Source organism: Pteropus vampyrus, unplaced genomic scaffold (assembly GCF_000151845.1).
Source record: "Pteropus vampyrus isolate Shadow unplaced genomic scaffold, Pvam_2.0 Scaffold101, whole genome shotgun sequence".
NCBI lineage: Eukaryota > Metazoa > Chordata > Mammalia > Chiroptera > Pteropodidae > Pteropus > Pteropus vampyrus.
Genome location: NW_011888882.1, coordinates 1,033,376 through 1,053,799, shown reverse-complemented (window position 1 = coordinate 1,053,799; position 20,424 = coordinate 1,033,376). Strand labels below are relative to the sequence as shown.

Sequence of the window (20,424 nt, the reverse complement as noted above, 5' to 3'; positions counted from 1 at the left end):
GACTGTAAATAGACTTTTAAATTTTTTATTTCATTATTTCTAAAATGTGACAGTGTTTCCGATTAGATGTGAAGATCAAAAATAATCATCCAAAATGGCACTATAAAAGTTAAAGAGACTATTAAAAAAGAAAAGCTCTATATTTAATAAAGTCATGAGTAAGAAAACAGGAAAATTGTGCAAATAGACAGAGGACTTAAGTTTAATATTAGCATACAGGCAAACATTCATTACCTAAAAGATACATAAAAATAATTGGCAAGGGAGCTGAGATTTTCTTTGCTGGCCACTGTTGATCTCATCAGCAGAAGAAAGATCTGAATGCCACAGTAGTCAAATGATTTGGCAGAATTTGGTATTTAGAATATCGAGGTAGCAGAAAATTCACTTGAATCATGAATTAAAATCAAAAATCAACTACTGTGTTTGTTAAACTCTAAATTAAAATCAAGTATAACTTCCCCACTATATACATATACATATGTATGTGCATATATATACATATATATACATTCATACATGCACATAAAGTTATTGTTGGATGTGAATGTTAGTAGGGAAATAATACTTGATTTCAATTTAGAGTATATGTATATATGTGTATATATATATAAAGCATATATATGTACATATGTAGGTATATGTATACACATTTTTAGTGAACTTGTTTGAATGCAAAATAAATATGATTTTATGTAAAAAACCAGCATAAAATTGAATGTCAGACTATCTTTTTGGATATGACTGAATGTTAGAATCACGTGGATACCTTTTTTTTTTTTAATATGGTTGCAATACCATTCCCTTACCTCTTCTCAGGCTCTTGATAACACAGTTATCATGAGTTAGTGCAAGACTGGGATATATTCAAGAGTTAATTCACCCAGTGTGGTCCATTTGCTGCCCTTGAAAATCCTTGGGCATGGTCCAGTCCATGTAGGGTGAATTCAAAAAAGTAAATTCTTGTTGGTCTCTAAAATCATCCTCAGATATAATGGTAAAAATTCAATAGTAATGAGTGCTGATTCCTCACCAGGCAAGTAAATGTACCTTATCTTATTTACTTCCTACTGCAACCATATGACGAGAGTATAATTAAAATTTTACAGATGAAGACTTTGAAATTTACAGAGGTTAGATAATATGCTTGTTCAAAGTTGCAGTGTTTTTAAGGAACAGAGTCTGTGCATGAGCCCAAGTTTGACCCCAAAATTCATGCTCTTATTTAATTGATGTGTAAAGTCTTCCAATATTGGATCTAGATTGGGGCAAATTCTCAGTCTAAAACCATACTTCAATTTAATAATCACACCATGGTAGGACAACTGAGGGATTAGAAATGAAGACGACACAGGCTCTGTTCTAAAGGAACATAATTTTATAAAAAATAGTAAATATCTATAACATAGAACTTACCTGGATGAGTAAAATAGAGAACTAAGAAGCACAGGAGTCCTACAATGTATAATGTCTGCTCTTCCTGGAAGCCACATATGCTAAAGTCATCAACAAGCAGGTCTACTCTTCATATTCACATTTAAATGTTCACCTTGAACACTTAGCAAATTTCCCTCTCTGCTATCGAGGAAACCAAAATGGAGAAGGAATAATGAAAACTGGTCCAAGCAAACTTAGTGGAAGGTGAGATATCTATAGAGAATTCGAGTCATTACTTAAAATGACAATATCACAGACTGCTTGACAATCAGGTTCTTGTACCAGGCACCTGTTCCCATACTCATTTAAAACAAAAAACCTTTATTTCCCTTTCTTGATACTTTGGCCTTGATACTTTCTTAGTGAAGGTCAAAGCTTCATAAAATTTTAACAAAGTTTAAAAATTAGAGAAGGGAATACATTCCTAAATGCCTGTTAAAAACAATCACCATGTTGAATTAAAAAATTGCTCTAATTTGATATCAATATTTCTTTACAGTTCTTAGCTAAATTTCATAAGTATAACATATTTAAAGTCCTTATGGTGCATTTATTCCCTTTGATGAAAGGAACAGACTGCTAGTTTCATTTAGGCAACAAACATCAAGATTACATAGGCAAATTCAGGAGTATTTTAATCTGAACACGGAACCCTGAATTAAGTGATAAAAAGTACCTTTTTCAAAAACCATTCATATAACCTTCATCTGAGGCCTAAATACACACATAAATAGGTTTTTTGTTTTTATGCCAAATTTAATACAGACATTTGTGATACAGTGAAAAGTACCCTAGCTTGAAATCAGAAAATTTAAAGTCTGTGTGACTTACTTGCATCTTAGGCAATTTACTTCAACTTTCTGTCTCTGTTTTCACAACTATTTAAATAGAGATAGTAAAATTTATATCGATTACAAAGGTAACATGAGAACACACATGGAAGTGCCTGACATAGATCTCTTGAGATTGTCAAGCTAGGCAATACGTATCTGAAGCAAAGTCAGATGTCCAAGGCTCAAACTGTGACTCCATGGAGCAGGGAACTCAGAAATTAAGAATGCAGGTAATTTTTTGTTTTTTTTTTTAAATGATTAAAACTGATTTAAGGAAACTTGAATTAACGAGATAAAGCGGAAGCAGCAGGAGCAGGAATATGGGGAGGGGAGAGGAAGTCTGAGTTAAGGAAGGTCAGAGAAGCCTTTTGGGGTATCTGGCCTGAGCTGAATGCCCAGAAATGGTAAAGAACTGTTATGTAGGGACCAGGGAAATCATGAAGTACGTCACTACTACACTCAGGGGAACATGGCCTAAGCGAATCAAACTGATACGTACTTCTTTGGTGACCAGAGGATGAGACCCTCTGAACTGTTTCGGAGGTTTGCATAAATAATTTGTTTAAAATTGAAGAAAACAAAAAGGCAATGCAAAGAAACGAAACAGGACTGCAGGAGTGAACTCAGTGGTTAGTAGGTACAACCTAGAGAATGCCTAATTTAGTCTATAACTTTATTAGACAAAACAGAAACCATGTTCATCTCTAACAAATGAGTGGCATCAGCCTAACAGAAATGAACACTATTGGTTAGACTGAAGCTGATAATAAACCCAGGAGAACAAAATAACATCTTCTGATTATATTCAGAACAGGATAAAAGGGATAATGCTTGAAACAGGTGGTTGATGATGCACCAATCGCTGAATTGAAAAAGTAAAATGAACATTATAAGGGGAATTTAGGATTAAGATGAGTGTAGCGCTTGCAAAAGAAACCTTAGCTCTCTAGAAAGATTTTCCAGGCCTAGGAAAATTACACTTCAGCAAGTAGAACATGCAAGAAAGAATTGCATAAAGTCAGCAAGTCTGTTTAAACTGTAGACTTAATTAACAGTCTCTAATTCAAATCAGTAATTTTGGGCATTTATCAAATTTTTGTTTAGATGGCTAAAAATACTTCATTCATTCATTTTCCCAGATCTTGCAGCATCCACAGCCCTTTTGACTGAAAAGAGTGCAGAAGTATTTATCTCCCAAACCTTCATGTAAGAGCTACCAAACAGCAAAATATTCCTGTTAACTAAAGCTGATGTCTGATATCATTTGTTTCTAGACATATTTCAGGCATAATTTTTTTGTTCTTTTTAAAGCATCACACTGTTGTAGGAAAAGAATTTAAGTAGCACTTAAAGAATACGCAATGATTAATTCTTCCTAAAGTCTATCAAGTTCATTAAGAACAAGACCAAAGAGGAGATGTGGTTAACATAAACAAGGATGCTGCATGGAGAACAATTTTCCACAGAAATCAGTAAGTGGCAAATCAACATATGATGCTTCAATTACCACCCAAAACTGCACTGGTTGTAGAGGAAAAATTATGTTCATGAGTATGCAGTTGCAGTGGGCTAATTTACCATCTTCCAAGCAAAAAAATCTTAGGTTTGGTGGGTTTTTGTTTTGTTTTGTTTTTTTTACCTTCAGCATGATGCTTACAGTGACTATTTGCTAACTTTAATGATTTCTCAACCTTATATTAGCCTAGACCACACAGACAGAGCTTTAGTAATTTTTATTTTTTGGTGAAAAGAAGTACAGCAGAATGACAGGTTTTATTTTTCCTTTGAGCACATAGAGGACAAAAGTACTAATGATCCTTGTTTAGTATGAGGAGCAATTCTACAAGTAGTTAACACTAGTTAGGAACATAAAATATCAAGCACCACATTACTACTAGGGCAAGAAATATCAAGTAAGACACAGTTATGCTTTTCTTCTTGAGATTACTTTCACAAGACAGTGACAATTTGCAAAATTTCAGACTCTTCAAAGATCACAGTCAAATATTTCTAAGAATAGAGTATATATGAAAAGATCAGAACAAGCTGATATTAATGAATATTCACAGACATCTTCATACTGCACAGGAAACAAGTTTGATATTTTGCACACGTTCTCAATTACAAGCAAAAACAGGCCTGTAAATGTCAATTTTGCCAGCAAGCAAAAATGAAAGAATAGGATTTTACTCACAGTGAAATAAGAAGCATAAACCATTAATCTTCCACATATAGGTCACTCCTGGAATAATTGAAAGAAAACATCTAGACTTGCATTTTCATGTATAAAAATCTACTGGTGAACGCGGGGATATAGGAAAAATTGGAGGAAAATTCTCCAGGCATCCTCTTTAAACATCAACCACTTGATTCTCCCACCTGTCCTGGGAGGAGCCTCAGGGCCTCCCCTCCTACCCCTGACTCTGCAAAATTCCAGTCTTCCCTGACTGCCTTTCTAAGCCCACTCCACAGCAGGCTCATTTGTTTCTGGACTTTCAGATTCTCCAGCCTAGAGCACCCTCTCCACTCCTCTGTGTCTATACCCGCCAAGCCCTTGGGGAGCTTATGACAAGGGCTTCAGAAGGAAAAGAGAAAGGATAAGGGTGAATGTCACCACCACCACCACCATACCCTCCATAAGTAAGACAGCCCTGGCACACTGCTGCCCCACCTACTAGAGCTTGGTTTGAAAATCCAGACAGACTCCACACATCTTATCCTCTAGGAGAGAGGCTTGGCATCTGCCACAATGCAGACTGTAGCCTGCTCCCTCTTTTGTTAGGATAAAAGCAGGGAAAGAAATGGGAAAGCTGAGGACTGAGAGCTAAGGCCAGGCAGAAGGATGCAAGCTCTTGGGTCATCAGGGATGTAATAAAATATTATGGAAGACAGGGGTGACCCACGAAATGCTGCCTTGGTATTATTTCTAAGTGGTCTAAGGCCCCCCAAAATTTCCGTCTTTAGAAAAGTGGAATCAAACTTAAGTTTTGGTTGCTTTACAGCACAACCTGATCTGGGTCTCTCTTGACCCCATTATTATAAAGCCTTCCATCTCTCCTCCCAGCTTCTCAAACTAAAGCTCAAGTTACAGACAGGAGGTTTTGGTAAATGGACAGGGGTAATGGGTGGAGTTGTAAAAGTTGGCCTAAAAGAACACTGCCCATAACTAAGCAATTTACCTACAGGTCTCCCTTTGAAATGTTTAGACCTTGCTAAAGAAAGTGGGGTGGAGGCATGAGGACAGAGAGGGCAATGACATCTAGAATCCATTGTACAGTAGCTTCCTCTGAACACAATCAAGAGGAGAGCAAGTTAAACAAAAAGACTGCTTTGCCAATTTTGTTTGTTTCTTTGAGCTGTACCTGCTTCAGAGGTGGGGGGAAAGGAAGAGGGAAAGGAGACAGGAGGGAGGGAGGGAGGAGGAGGAGAGGGACATGGAGAAAGACCAGAAATACATCTTCCTTGGTGCCCCAACCTGGCAACTTCGTCATGTTCAGAGGGAGTGCCGGAGGGGTTAGGAAGAGGATGCCTAACAAAAATGCCTAGATTAAGGGTGGTCTGCTGTTTAGGACTCAGAAAAGCTAACTGTTGGAAGGGAACCCCAGTTCCAGGATTGCTTTGGGCACTGTCACATATGACTGCCCAATCTTCCCAACGGCAAATTGGGTTTACAGGTAACTGTTTGGGGAGCATGAGTTTGCTGTATGCTGCCTGAGGGTAATTCCACAGATAGTTCCTGAGGAGGCAGGCAATGGTGAGTGTGCAAAGCTCATTCGAAAGGCTGAAAACAGGTTTAGGTGGGCCACAGCATAGGCTTTCATACTCACCGGTACCTGGTCACGATGCAGAGTGACCAAAGGCATAAGATCAACATTAACATCTCATCTGTTACCTCATTCATGCCTAGTAGCCACCCACCAGCCACCTTCTTTTTCTGCCAGATAACCAGCAGGCTGGATGGCACGGGCCCAGGAAGGCAGCTGGGAATAAGTCAGTGGTAGCCTAGAATGTCCAGTTTGGGTTGTTTGGGTTGATGGCTGGAATCATCTATGTCAGCTTCATCTTACAGTAGTGAAACTCAAAGAGCTCGCCATAGACTACACGGTATCAGAAGCACAGCCGGCATAAAGTATAAAGCCCAGGTAGTTATTTGCAAAGATGTGTATCAAGCTTCCTTGCAGTAGATAACCACTTAAAAACTGGGAAAAGACCATAGTCATAGACAGGGCCCAAGGCATGCAAAGAAAGTCAGTGCCTATCTACAGCACTGTGCTTGGCACAGAAGCAGCGGAAGGCCATGCACCTGGAACACTTAAAACTTTGTAGTACAGCACCAAGGCCCAGAAGAAGAGCATAGGCATATAAGCAACAATCTTGCAACTAACTGAAGATTTAGAAGAACCAAAGAACAAAATAATCCAATGTGAAGAGAATGCAGATGGAAGATTGCATGCTGTTGGCTAAGCATAGAATCCAAGAGTAGGTGGTAAAGAAACTTGTGCAGGAGCTTCTCATGGGTCAGGAATTAACCTGACTGGAATCTGAAGGACCTGGGGTTCTCCACTGGCTGCCTTGCTGGGTCTCGAATTCCTCTGCGGGGTCCTTCACCCATCAGGTAATATTGTAGAGGATTGGGCCACAATTCTGCTTTGATTATTTCAGCAATTTTATCAAATTCTAGGAGGCTGTGGTCTGAGAACCAGTTGAAGAAACTGGGGATCGTGTTTCCTTCCCGGTTCCTGTGGATATGGGACTGGGGGTCTTGGCCCCGGTGCCAGCGGATTGGAGTGGAAAGAGACACCACCCGGCCAGAGGATCTGCGTTCATATTCTTTGACGAGCCCCTCATTTCGGAAGTACGGGTTGCTCTGAAAGATGAATCTGAATTTGCAGCCTGCTCTAGGGTGTTTAAGCTCCTCCACCTCCAAATTGATCATGTATCTCATCATGTCTTCATCTTGGCCACTGATCATAGGCGACAGCTGGGGATGATTCCTGAAAGCCGTGACCCAGAAACCTGGGATATTTTGGATAATGAAACTTCTGCGCTGCATATGGAGCCTTCGCATCCGGCCAAACTTGCGCTCCAACTGAAGGAAGGCCCTGTCTGCCTGGGCATTTACGTTTGACAGCTCCTGATCAATGGCCTCCAGAGAGTCCATGCAGTTATTGATCTTCGGGCCCCTGGCCCGTGTCTCCTCTTTCACTCCTCCTACCACCTTTTTCTCCTTCTGTATCACCTTCTTTTCCTCTACCCCCTTCTCTGCTACGCCGTCCTTATCCTCTGTCGCTGAAATGGCGCACTTTTTTGTCGTCACTTCCTTGGCCTTCACCCCAGGCATCATCTGAGACCCCAATCCCCCTGCGCCACAGGCTTCTAGAGCTTTCTCCCCAGCAGGGCCGCTCGGCTCTCTACGCTGACAGCCACTTTCCTGACTATTGTCCGTTGCCACCGAGGTGGAGGCAGAGGCTGTCTCCAGGCTCTCTGTAGGAGGCGGAGCCTCTTTCTGGCCCGCTTTAGTCGCTGCACGGCAGCGACTCCCAGCAACTCGAATGCGGAGTACAGGGCCACAGCCCGAGGGCGCCCGGGATGCACCTCCCTCCGCGAGGGTCTCCAATCTTCCCTCACCCGTGTCTGCCATCACTTGTGTCGCCTCGGTTTCCTCGCTCTGGCACTGATTTGGGTCCAGATGTCCCGGAGCATGATCGGGAGTAGCAAAGCCGCAGGTTTTAGCGACGGGAAGGTTGTTGCCCTCATCCAGGCCGCTCATTTTGGTAAAAGTCAGACCTGTAGGATGACTGTTGCCCTCATCAAGGCCGCTCATTTTGATAGAAGTCAGATCTGTAGGACGAGAGCAGTCTCGGTCCTCTGCAGAAGCGTTGCTCCGCCCCTCGCGCCACCCCTCTTTTCCACTCTGGGGCGAATAATTCCATAGCAACTGGTGACGTCAGGACGGTAGGGTCTTAATATCGCGCGAGAAACTCACTGCGCCTGGTGATCGCATTCGTCAGTCTAGGGTAATCCTTTGTGTTACAAAATGTTTTGAATTACATCATTCTGGAAAAGGTTTGGCCCGCATAAGTGGATGCAGACCAAACTCAAGCATGTGAGAACTTGAATTTTGTTTATGTGGATTTCTGAGGCTTTGAATGAATTTCCAAGGCACCAAAGCTATTAATTGTTAAAATATTTGTTTAAAGGTAGGAAGAGTTATTTTTTGTCTATTCAAGTCAGCTCATCGGGCTTCTCATGTAAAGTGGATTCAGCAATTTTCAGGCCTTTAATGTATAGATTCATGGCTGTTACCAAAGAATTGAGATGGACAGAGTTAGATTTTTAAGAAAAGTTCATTTCGTGTTACTGTGTTAAGTGTGATCATTTAAAAAATTAGGAACAACTGAAAGGGAAACTTCGCATCCTAACAAGACATAATAAAAGACAATTTCAAATTTCCTTGCAGATTTTAAAGTTTATTATATATTTTGGCCAACATCTACCAAGCAATTGAACAATATTTCCTCTTCACTTTTAATGTAAGTAGCAAAATGTATTTTCCTTATATTGAGGTGCCCTACACAGGAGCAACCCTGCAAATTTAGCCTTTAAGCATTATAGGAAGAAATGTAATCTCAGGGGATTTTAATTTCTAAAATTATGCATATTATCTGTTGCTTATCCCCAGGTTATAATCTTAATCAAAAAATAGTTCCTGCTTCATAATCCCTGTAGATGTGAAGCCAGCAAACTTTTGCCAAAATTTGCTCCTGTGATAATTCACTGCAGCACAGGAACAATAATCAACTGTTTGCAGGCACTAAAGGTATTAGTAGTCTTAAGATATTTTAAGTAACATTTAAAATGTTAATGTTAAAATATTTACTTTTCTTTACACTGTTGAAAGATTAATTCTCTTTGATTTTATCCTGAGCCAGGATGCAGAGAACAACAAATGCTGAATTAAAGTTAACTTTCCCATACAGGAGAAAAATAGTTTGCTATTTGCAACAGAAAATTATAAAATTGCATAAAGCTACTACCTGTGAAGTTTTTCCTCTTGTTATGTATATTAATTTTTTTTAAAGATTTGTATCTTTACTATTTGTAACATCACTGTTCCTAGTTTTGATTATTCCTGTTAATGGAATCATTTTCCACTAATAACAGCCTTCTCATTCTTTAAAACTCCATTCAAGCTTACCTCATATAGATTTCACTAGGCATTGTAAATGCATTAATTTCATAAACAAAGAAGTTAACTCCCCCATGGTCAGACATATATTAATTGGCAAATTGCCTCCTCTCATCTCCTACATATAACCTTCCTTAACTACCTTACCATTCTGATAGTCCATAGAATTTCTACAGCTCTTAGGAGCTTTGCCATCCAATTTAGTTCTTATTTATCGTCTATCTTTAACTTTATTGGTCATTTCATGAATATCAGTCTCCTCATCTCAGCTAGACAAGGACAGATACATAGTAGATTCTTTTGAGAGGAGAGGAGGCATATGAAAGGGTGAAGGGGAGAGGGCTTGCAGAAATGACTGTCTCAGCTGGTTAAGGTCCATTCTTGACTGCCCCCCTCCCCCCAGCCCCCTGTCCAGGACTCTCCAGCTAACATGTTTTCCCATAGCTACCTCCCCCACCTCAAAGACTCTCCAGCTCACATCTCTTGATTTATAGCTTGCTATCCAACTAATGTTCTTACCTCTGTAGCTGTGTAGGAATAACAAGACTGCATAAACTGCTTGTTATGTTACAATAAGAGTTCAGCCTTTAGATAGGAATCCGCTGAGCAGGTGCTGGCATTAATAAGTGTTGCTTTCTACTTATAGCCTCAATATCCCGTCTCTCTGTTCGAGAATCCTATAGCAGAGCTGATAAAGCCAAGGTTACAAGACAAATGACCTGTAAGACCAGTGGTCTGAAAATTCCTCCCCCCTAATAAAACCTTTGCATATTTAATCCCAGTTTGACTTCTGCTTTTCAGAAGACCCAGAATAACACACTTGGCAGATCATTTAAATCTCTGTTTCAAATTTTATGTCTTGTACATTGGGACAGTCAGGGGACAGAAGAGCTAGAAGAAGAGAAAGACTTATTCAGTACCTACCATGTTCCATGTTATTTTGCATAATTATCACATCAACATTAATGTGGCAGGTAGTGCTGCTATTTAACAGAAGAAGCCTCTAAGGATCAGAAAAATTAAATCACTACTCCAGATTACTGCAGAGACCAGACTTGAGCTCAGGCTTCTTCTGACTTTAAGGTTATATCTTCTCTACCACTCACTCTCGTCTCTTGCTGCTTAATTGTGAGGATCAAATGAGATAACAGATATGAAAGCACTTTAAAAATGTATGTAAGTGTTACTTCAAAGCCAAAGTTTATTATTTATGTCAGTTGCGGTCAGGACCACCATAGAATAGGCAGTGCAAAATGAAAATGTGGGCCTCTATGTTCAAAATTTATTGAGAATTTCAAAACAACGCAACAGAACATTAAACCAAGTGTGGACCCATGAGTCTAGCCATGATGCCAGCAAAATCGTCTATACAGGGGCAATCAAATTGAGCTTGTAGAAACATTCTAGAACAGAAATAACATTCTTAGAATAACATTCCTTCTTATAACAAATGTTTTATAACTTTTTTTGTTGACATTCACAAATAGTACATCATGCACTATTTTTAAAAAGAAAAATCAATATAACATCTTAGTTGTAATTTAAAGAAGAAATTAAAAAGTAATTCTTAAAAGATTTATTTTAATTTCTAAATGCATGGGCATGCCTATGACATGGTGAAGTAGTTAGATGGTTATACCTCCAGAATCACTAGTTTCTTCTATATTTTGGAGATTACCTTCTTTTCAGATACATAGTTTGCAAATTTTCTTCTATTCCATGGGTTGCCTTTTCACTGCTGATTGTTGATAAAATTTAAATTCTTAAGTATTAGAAAACTTTGTGTCAGAATTTAATTGGCAATTGTTTTCATTCTTGATGTTGGGTAAAAGTAATGACATTATCTTACAATCAATGTTTTAGAATAGATGAAAGGGGTTGTTTTCAAAAATACAGTGTATAAAACAGTGCAAAACATTGTTTTCATATGTAAACAACTTTTCATAGTACTAGGTTCTAGGTTTAAATAATTAATAGAGTTTTTTCATCTACTTGAATATTTAAGACTAGATAATTATATAGGGCACTATCCCTCACACTGCAGGACATCTAGCATCCCTAATGCCCCGAATGAACGTCAGTAGTATCCATATTCTTTGTAATAACCAAAATAACTCTGAGAAATTTCCCGGACACACCTTCGGGGTGATACACATACACACTGAGGATCGGTTTTTTAAATGCTTGTGAATATAGTATTCCCATTTCTGGTCACTAGAGGGAGGAAGTGGTCTTTAAAATTATAATCTGACTCAAATTTGCCCTTGGTTTTAAAGCTTAAACGTCTCTGAAGAGAATATTATACGACAATTTTATAGACCATACATTCATTAAAAGAACTGTGGCATGAGTTTTCAACATATGTTTGATGCTCTATGTACTATTAAAATTAAATTACAATCTTTATTATACTTAGGCTGTCACTGTTACAAAATTAAATTTTTCTCACACAAGATTATTTCATTATGTTGGCTCCCTGTGATGATGTTAAAAAAAAAAGTCATAATCTAAGAGAAATCAGAGACAAGATCCCTGACATGAATGACCTCATACCCTTGTATGCTTGGTGTGATAATTTTGTGTCTATTTGGGCCAAAAGTTGCCCAAATTAAATGTTATTACTGGGTGTGCCTGTAAGAGTATTTCTGGAATTAGCATTTGAATTGGTGGAATAAAAAAGTAGGTTACCCTCCCCAATGTGGGTGGGAATCATCCATCCAATCCCATGAGGGCCTGTATAGAACAAAAAGATGGAAGGAGGAGGAATTTGCCCCTTTTGCTTCCGGCCTGAGTACTTGATCTGGGATACCCTCTCCTGCTCTTAGACTGGTATTTACACCACCAGCTCCCTTAGTTCTCAGGCCTTGAGTCACCAACTTGCACAGAGCAGATCAGACTCACAGATCAGCTTGCACAGAGCAGATCAGACTCCTCTACGCTAGTTTCCTCATATACAAAGCGAATATAAAAAAACTTGTCAGGACTGTTGTAAAGATTAAATGAGATATATGTAAAGTGTTTGACCCAATGGGCTTTAAGTAAATAAATGATGACTTGGTAATTTTTATTATTCTTTTTTTGTTAAGATTTACCTACATTAAATACACCGTAGTGCAAGAAGTATAAAATCAATGTCAAATTCTACTATGAAACTATAAGTGTATAGAGGTTCAAAGATGAAAGACATCTGCAAAGAATTAAGCACTAAGTGAAAGAAAAGAAAGCTGAATTAGACCAAGTAGGATATGGTTTAAATAATCTGAGACAGACATGAAACATTGGAACATAGTAATAATACTTGTCCACTATGTTTGTTAAAATTAAATTATTCTAGACATATAGTATTTCTGGTCCATAGAAAATAAGTTTATTGCTGAAACTAAAATGCTTTACTACATTCTTCCATGTATTATTAAAGACTTTATAAAATATCTTTTAAAAATTAGCTATGCAAAATATATGCTTTTAATTGCTAATCAGAGGGAATTTATCAAAACTGACCCTAGAGTAACTGAGAAGTTTGGTCATTATGTAAAATGGTCGCTTACAACAGCACCTACACTGCCACATATCCACCAGATCTTAGACCCATCTCAACACAACTCTTAATTGTAGTGTGCTAAGTTAGAACTTGAAGATTAGAATTAAGTGCCTATTACAAGTAATCACTCTATTGACTTAATTAAACTTCAATATATATACATTCTCTACATTTCTCAGTGATATCAACAGTTCTTTACATCTGAGCATATTCCAGAAGGATAATAAAATGTTTTAACTACATTGGCCCATTCTATTATTCTGAGGGCAGTAAATATTCAAAATTACATTAAGTATAGGATATAGTTATATCTGTTTAGAGACCCTCTATTGTTTAACATAGTCCTTGTCCTAGTCAAAAAAAATTTCATGGGGATAAAGTAATAACATGTTTAATTTTTACAGATATTTTTATGTGCTTTGAGATATTCAAGAAGTCTAGAACCATGCTGTCCTGTGTAATTTACCAGTAGCCACATTTTTTAAAAAATAAATAGAAATTAATTTTAGTATTTTATTTAACTCACTGTATCAAAAATATTATTTCAACATGCAATCAGTATTAAAAAATTGAGATTTTACATTCTTCTTTCCATACCCAATCTTTAAAATCCAGTGTGTATTTTATGTTTGCAGCAGATTTCAATGTGGACTAGCCACATTTCAACTGCTCAATAGCCACGGGTGGCTAGTGGCTACTGTATTGGACAGCACATGTAGAGAGTCTAACCCCTTTCAATTTCCAGTGTAAGTCACCTTAAGATGTACAAAAACAAAGCACATAATAGTTGATCCAAACTTAATGCTCTGTTAAAATGGCAAGTGAAAGGTTAAATGTATTATGTTTGGACTTTTTCTAATTAAACAAGAAATTTGCTTTTAATTAGGAAATGCTTTGCAAATATTTTTTACATCAATTTCACAAATGCCCTGAAAACCATTTTTTTTTCATTACCTCATCAAAAGTCTTTCTGGATACTCGGTTATTTTGTTCTCTTTCTCCATTTGAGTTGACCCTTTTGTCATTCAGTGAATATTTATCTGGTGACAACTATGTGCAACACATTAAGCTAGATGTAGTGAAGGCTGTAATTGCCCCTCAGTTCTTTAACAATAAGGGAATGGACTTTATCTTCTTATACTTATCTTCCAAGGGTACCAAATAGAATGCTTTAAAATTTGTGGAATTTACTGAAATGAATTATGTTATTTTCTAGAACAGAAGTTCCTACAAAGTACACCAAGTACATAAAAAAATTTTTTTTCATGTTCCCTAAAGAGAACAGAAAAAATATAAGGCAGAAGAGTTATTTATGACAGGCTTGAAGGATTTAACACAGATAGACGTTAAGATTTGAAGAAAAGAACAAACAAGTTTTTAAAGCTGAGAAAGTATGGGATATAGGAATATATCACTTATGATAGGAACTCTGTGAATGTGTGCTTATTAAATATAAAAGTGACTTAAAAGAGCCTGAATGACCTGAGAATTATTACTTCTGTGGATAGACATGGAAGCTTTAAGGAAGTGAAGGGGGTGATGGTGTTATACAAACTCTATGGAAAAAAAAGTGACATCATAATCAGTTGTCAATTGTTGACATTTTAAAGCAATAAAAAACAACAAACCTCCCTACCTTGCAAGGTGCAGTAGTGTGCCCTACTTTTGTTTTTGAACTAATGCTTATTGAATCCATTTAAGAACTTCATTAAACTACATTGTTATTTTTAATAATTTCTCCAGTCAGAATGAAAAATAAGAAATCTAACAGTAATATGCTTTTATCATAATGCATATAAAGACAGATATGCCAATGGTACACTTCCAATTTGATAGAGCAATCTCACAAGTATTTATGCTATTTAGGAAAAGAGACACATCAATTACTAAGAAGTCGTTACCAGGGCAAATGATCACATAAGACCATCAAGCCACACATTTTTTGTAGGTTATTCTCCCATGAAGACAACAATCTCCAGTCTTCAGAATCTAACAAGACCAAGTTTTTCATATTTCTAAGACTACAGTTTTGACAGAAACAAGAACAAGTTGAAAACCATTACGAATATTCATTTAAGTCTTTATTGTACTGGAAAGATTAGTTTTCCAAATGTTCCCAATTGAAAGCAATCTTATACAGCTCAATTTTCCCAGTAAGCAGAAACAGAGAAAACAACGGGATTTTACCAAATACTAGTGAAATAAAGGACACAGTATTAACCTTCTGCATAAATTCACATGAAAACGAGAGAAAGCACCCAAAGTTGCATTTTATTTCTTTAAAGAATGCTTCTCTTGGCAAGGTATTTAACACTCCAACTCCCTTCAATTCTCCCATGGAAAATCATGAGAAAAAGTATTTCTCCATCCATCACCACTAACAGACCTTTTTCTTTAAGGCTCTCAACCAGCCAGTCTTAATTTTAGGCCCAATTTTTACCTGTCTCATTTTTGCCTATGGTCTCCTGTTCAGTTTCCCCTTCTTAGGACACCATCACAATCTCTTTAGTTCTTCCATCCATTATGAACTAGATATCACTTTTCATTCCATCTGGATCTGTCTCCCTTTAAGCCCTCTAAGAGCTGGAGGATGGAGAGTGGGGAAGAGAGTAAAGAGTAATAAACTCTGAGAGTCTCTTTTATAGGACTACTTGTCCTTGAAAATGATGGAGAGTGCCAAATTAAGCTAAAAAGTATGCTTTCACAGATGTCTCTTTCTTTTTAACAGATAAGAGACAAAGTGTACTGCTACCCTACCCTGACACTTAATCATGTTCAGGATGAGGAGAGAATGGAGGCTCTAGAAAGTACCTAGGTTTTGTATGAATTGCTAGTTCAAGCTAAGAAAGCCTACACACCAACTTTACTCTTGCCATGAGGACAAGGTCTAACCTGTCACCTCGAACATTCGCCTGATCATAGGGTTCCTGGTTAATGGGGGTTGAGGGAAGAGGCGGTGAGGAACTAATGTAGAGGAATGGAACAGCTGGAAAGGAAACTTGTGCTGGGAGGAAACTTGGGTCCACCATCAGTTCTGTCGACTCTGGTTTACCAGAAACCAAACAGGGGCTGATAATGGCCTGGAAGATGTTCGTCCATCTAATAGGTAATAGCCAAAGGGGGGTGGGCACAGCCAAAAGCAGGCAGCATTAGGAGGTGACCAGAGGTACAAGAGGGGCAGCGCGGTCAGTTAAATCACAAAGACCAAGTGGACCACTGCTGATCTCCCTCTTGATATTATTAATGCCCTGTAACTGTCCACAAACTACACGCCTGCACTGCAAAGTGGGTAGAATGGGCTCCTACTAAAGCTAGAATTCTAGGTGGTAAGGGCCAAACCAGAGGCCCTGAGAACAAACAGTCCAAGAAGTGCAGATAAAGGCTGTACAATTCAGAGCAACATTTACTTGGCTTAGCAGTATTGTGAACAATGGCCATGCAGCATGTGACAGTAATTCAGAACAGCACAGTCTGTGTAGAAGTGGTAAAGCATGACCATGAACGTCTCAATCTTGAGGCTGAGAGAACTAAATGTCCAGAGGAAAAATGTTGCAGAAATGTCGGGGCGGGGAAGGAGGGTGTAGAAGGCATAGCCATTTCTGTTGCCTAAGCACAAGTCCAGAAAAAGGTGACAGGGGACCTTGTGCAGGGGTAGTCCCGAGGGCAAAGTTTAACCAGACTGGAATCCAAAGGGCCTGGGGATCTCCACTGGCTCCCTTATTGGACGACGTCTGGCTCGACGGGCTCCTTCACGCAACAGGTAGTATTGCAGTGGATTTGGCCACAGGTCCTCTTTGATAATCTCAGCGATCCTATCAGACTCCGGAAGGCTGTGGTCTGAAAACCAGGTGAAGAAACTACAGACGACATCTTGGTTCCTGCGAATAAAAGACTGGGGTTCATGGCCCCGACGCCATATAATTGGAGTGGAAAGAGACACCACTCGGCCAGAGGCTCTGACCTCATATTCCTTGACAATCAGCTTGTTCCTAAAGTAGGGGTTTCTTCGAAAAAAGAACTTGAACTTGCAGCCCGTTCTCGGGTGTCTGAGTTCTTTTACCTCCAAATTGGTTACATATCTTAACATCTCTGCATCTTGGCTCCTAATCATGGGGGACAACTGGGGATGGTTCCGAAAGGCAGTGACCCAGAAGCCCGGTATATTCTGAATGATGTAGTTCCTCCGCTCCAGGTAATGTCGACGCATCCGTCCAAACTTATGCTCCAGTTGTTGAAAGGCCCTGTCGGCCTGAGCATTCACCGTGTCCAGTTCCAGTTGGATGGCCTCTAGGGGGTTCATGCGCAGATCCATAATCCGGGGCCCTGCCTCCTCCCTCGCCTCTTCTACCCCTCTATTTTCCTCTACCATTTCTATTTCTTCACCTCCTGGCTTCTCCTCTACCTCCATCTCCTGCTCCATTACCTCCTCCTCCTTCACTACTTCCTTATCCACCACCTCCTCATCCAGTGTTCAATTCAGTGTTCACTTCCCCCGCCTTCGCCTCCGCCATCACCTCTGACCCTGACCTCTCTGCGCCACAGGTTTCTACGGCCTTCTCTGCATCTGGGCCGCCCAGCTCTACAAGCTGACAGCTATTGTTCAGGCTGCAGTCCGTTGCCATGGACGCAGACTCGGCTTCCCCGCCCTCCGGGGGAGGCGGAACCTCTTCTAGTCCCGCTTTGGTCGCTCCGTAACCGGGATCCCCACCGACCTGGGTCTGGGGAGTACGGCCACAGACCGCGGGGTCGTGGGAGGCTTCCTCTGGAAGCTGGGGCTGTGGGAGCGCGACGGTCTCTAAGCCTCCTCCACCCGTCTCCGTCATCACCTGTGACGCCTCGGTTTTCTCGTGGAGCTTCAGGCGCTGGTGTTGGTCCGGGTCTCCTGGGGCATGGTCGGGAGTATCAGGGGTGCTGGTCTGGAGAAGGGTCCTCTCGACCCCATCCAGGCCGCTCATATTGGTAGCAGCCAGCCCAACGCGTAGCTTAATACCTGCTCTCTTCACAGGAGCCCGATTCTGCGAAAACCAGCCTCTCGCACCTCCCACCCTGAGTCTCGCGAGCGTCCCCGTGAGGGTGACGTCAGGGTTGTTTGTCTTACCATAACGCGAGAGTTCGCTGCTCCCGGCTTGATTCTGTGGTCCCTGCTGTCCAAGCATGTTCTCTTAGTTTTACTTCTATGAATTTTATTCGTAGAGAGGTACTTTGACTGACGTAAATAAATGTAAATTGGACTCAGAGGCCAAAGGCAATGAGAACCCGTCCTACGATGCTTCTGGACACCTCCAGCATGTAAAATGCGGTAATCGTAGGGGATCACAGTACTACACTACATGCTTGTATGAAAACGTGTTTTTCTAATTTCCAGTATTTTTTTAGGCAGGAAGGTAAATCTATACCATATTACTCCATAATGTCCACAGGCAAAAAAAAATCTCTATATTTTTTAACTAAGATGAATTGCAAACTGTTTTCCTTTTCTCAAGTAGAAGTGACATGAAAATATCAATTCTAGCCTGTAACGCCACTAGCAGAAAAAGCTTTTAAGCGGATATTTACCACTAAAGTGATGCATATTATTCCTTGTTTGTCTTAAATTTATAATCTGCATTAAAGAAGAGCTTGTGCTACATAATGTATGCAGGAATTAAGCTAAGATCAACTTGCTAAATCTAGCTCCTTGGCCCCTCGCTATAGAAAATAGAAAAGCTATTTCCAGCCCCCATAAACTATTAACCTATTAAAGAATTTAATTCTAAAAGGAGGTAGAAAAGGTTAGCTCAAACTGTATTCATGGCAGTAAGCTCATAGAGTACATTTAAGAGTTATATCAGCATTTCCAGTTGTTTTAGATTGTTTATTTGCATGAAAGCTGGTGTTAGAGAGTTACAAGACCTCAGAGAAATACTAGTTGGGAGGAGGGTAACCGGCCACCATTTTTATTAATAAAAGCCAGGTAAAATGAATAACCAAAATGGACTTGAAATAGAAAACAAACTTGAAGAATGTGAATGTTCACTTAGTTTATTTAAAGGGTAAAAAAGGCAACCTTTTTTTTTTTTCCCCATTGGCTTCGCTTTGTATGGTAGGCTGAATAATGGGCCCCAGAGATGTGCACTTCCTTATCTTTAGAGCCTGTGAATATGTTATCTTATGTGGGACTTTGCAGATACCATTAGTTTAAAGATCTGGAGTTGGGAGGATTATCCTGGATTATCTGGGTTGACCCTATGTAATCACATTTGTCCCTAGTCTGAGGAGAGATGATCCCCAAAGCAGAGGAGAGGAGGGGAAGGGAGGGGAGAGGAGAGAAGATGCTGTACTGCTGACTTTGAAAGTGGAGTAAGGAATCAAGAACCAAGGAAAAAAATGTAGCCTCTAGGAGCTGGAAAGATGAGGAAATGGATTCTTCCAAAGAGCCTCCAAAGGAATGTAGCCCTCCCAGCAACTTGATTTTATAATACCTAACCTCCAGTACTATGAGGTAATTAACTTGTGTAGGTTTAAAGTGGTAATTTGTTACAGATGCAATATGGAAGGGATACTCCTTGAGATTTTGTGTTGCATCTCTGTGCAACATCATCTTGCCTTAAGTTTTTCTGAGCAGCAGTCTCTTCAGTCTTGCCCATTACTTTCTCTTGAGGTCCTGCCCAAAGCTTGATTTATCATATTGTGAGTCTCTTGGGTTATGGAGACTGGAAATCTACTTGGGCAATACAAAGAAAGACAAAATTAAAGCCAAAACCTACCAAAAAGATATTTAAGAAGACCCTGAACTCCAGGAGAAGCTTTTGTTTACCACTGTCCTAGTGCCTACCACACTGCCTTGCACAGTGTTGCAGAGTTATTAGAATGTTTAGATAAACAAATTAACAAAATACTGTTTCTCCTGCCTGTAGCTTGGCGCTTACAGAAGGAGCATGCAGATTGTCACCCTGCTATCCTCTTTATCTGCCACCAGGAGACCAGAGGACTGCTCTACTGTCTGCAAGAAAGAAGTCCTAGTCTAAATGAATTTCTGTATGTGCATCAAAGCCTATAAAAGCATTAACAAACACAAGGAAAACAATTTTGTTTTACATATAGATTACATTTGTGTGATCACACTGTATAATAAACTTTGAAAGGACCTACATATTTAGGTGAGTTTACATAGCAAAGCCTCAGAGTACCAACACTGTATTTCCAATTCTCTGTTTTCTGAACAAGCCAAGATAATGATTCCAGGCCTTCATTTTTCTCTGCAAGAAATGGATATAGATCATGTGATGCATGGCTGAAATTACTTTTTTATAGATAAGAATGAATAATGGAGTTTTTCTAATTGCTTCTTTCTAATTGCTGTGAAATTATCTTGGATCTTGGAACTGGAATAATTTAATTTGGCCTAAAGTGGAAACTTTTATTACTCTAATGTGCCTTCTGTT

The 20,424-nt window shown here is 39.4% G+C and overlaps 2 protein-coding genes and 1 long non-coding RNA gene across 4 annotated transcripts; 1 reads left to right on the top strand and 2 right to left on the bottom strand.

Moving 5' to 3' along the window:
* Positions 1-3,987: 3,987 nt before the first annotated feature.
* Positions 3,988-8,176, bottom strand: TSPYL4 (TSPY like 4). Of its 2 annotated transcripts, XM_011364779.2 has the most exons (2): positions 7,818-8,176; positions 3,988-7,784 (listed from the first exon to the last, which is right to left on the bottom strand). In XM_011364779.2, the coding sequence occupies exons 1-2, from the start codon at positions 8,092-8,094 to the stop codon at positions 6,796-6,798; spliced, it is 1,266 nt and encodes a 421-aa protein (XP_011363081.1). In that variant the 5' UTR covers positions 8,095-8,176; the 3' UTR covers positions 3,988-6,795. The 2 variants fall into 2 exon arrangements, with proteins under 2 accessions (XP_011363081.1, XP_011363080.1); XM_011364778.2 differs by having other exon boundaries at positions 3,988-8,176.
* Positions 8,177-15,059: 6,883 nt separating this feature from the next.
* On the bottom strand, positions 15,060-18,064 carry TSPYL1 (TSPY like 1). The gene is given in 2 exon segments (XM_011364777.2): positions 15,060-17,472; positions 17,474-18,064. Coding segments are annotated over 2 exon segments (1,284 nt in total). The 5' UTR covers positions 17,956-18,064; the 3' UTR covers positions 15,060-16,670.
* A 52-nt stretch (positions 18,065-18,116) lies between these two features.
* LOC111742785 lies at positions 18,117-20,067 on the top strand. The gene is made up of 2 exons (XR_002781467.1): positions 18,117-18,299; positions 19,897-20,067. It is a non-coding gene; the product is annotated as an uncharacterized LOC111742785 (long non-coding RNA).
* The last annotated feature ends 357 nt before the right edge of the window (positions 20,068-20,424 follow it).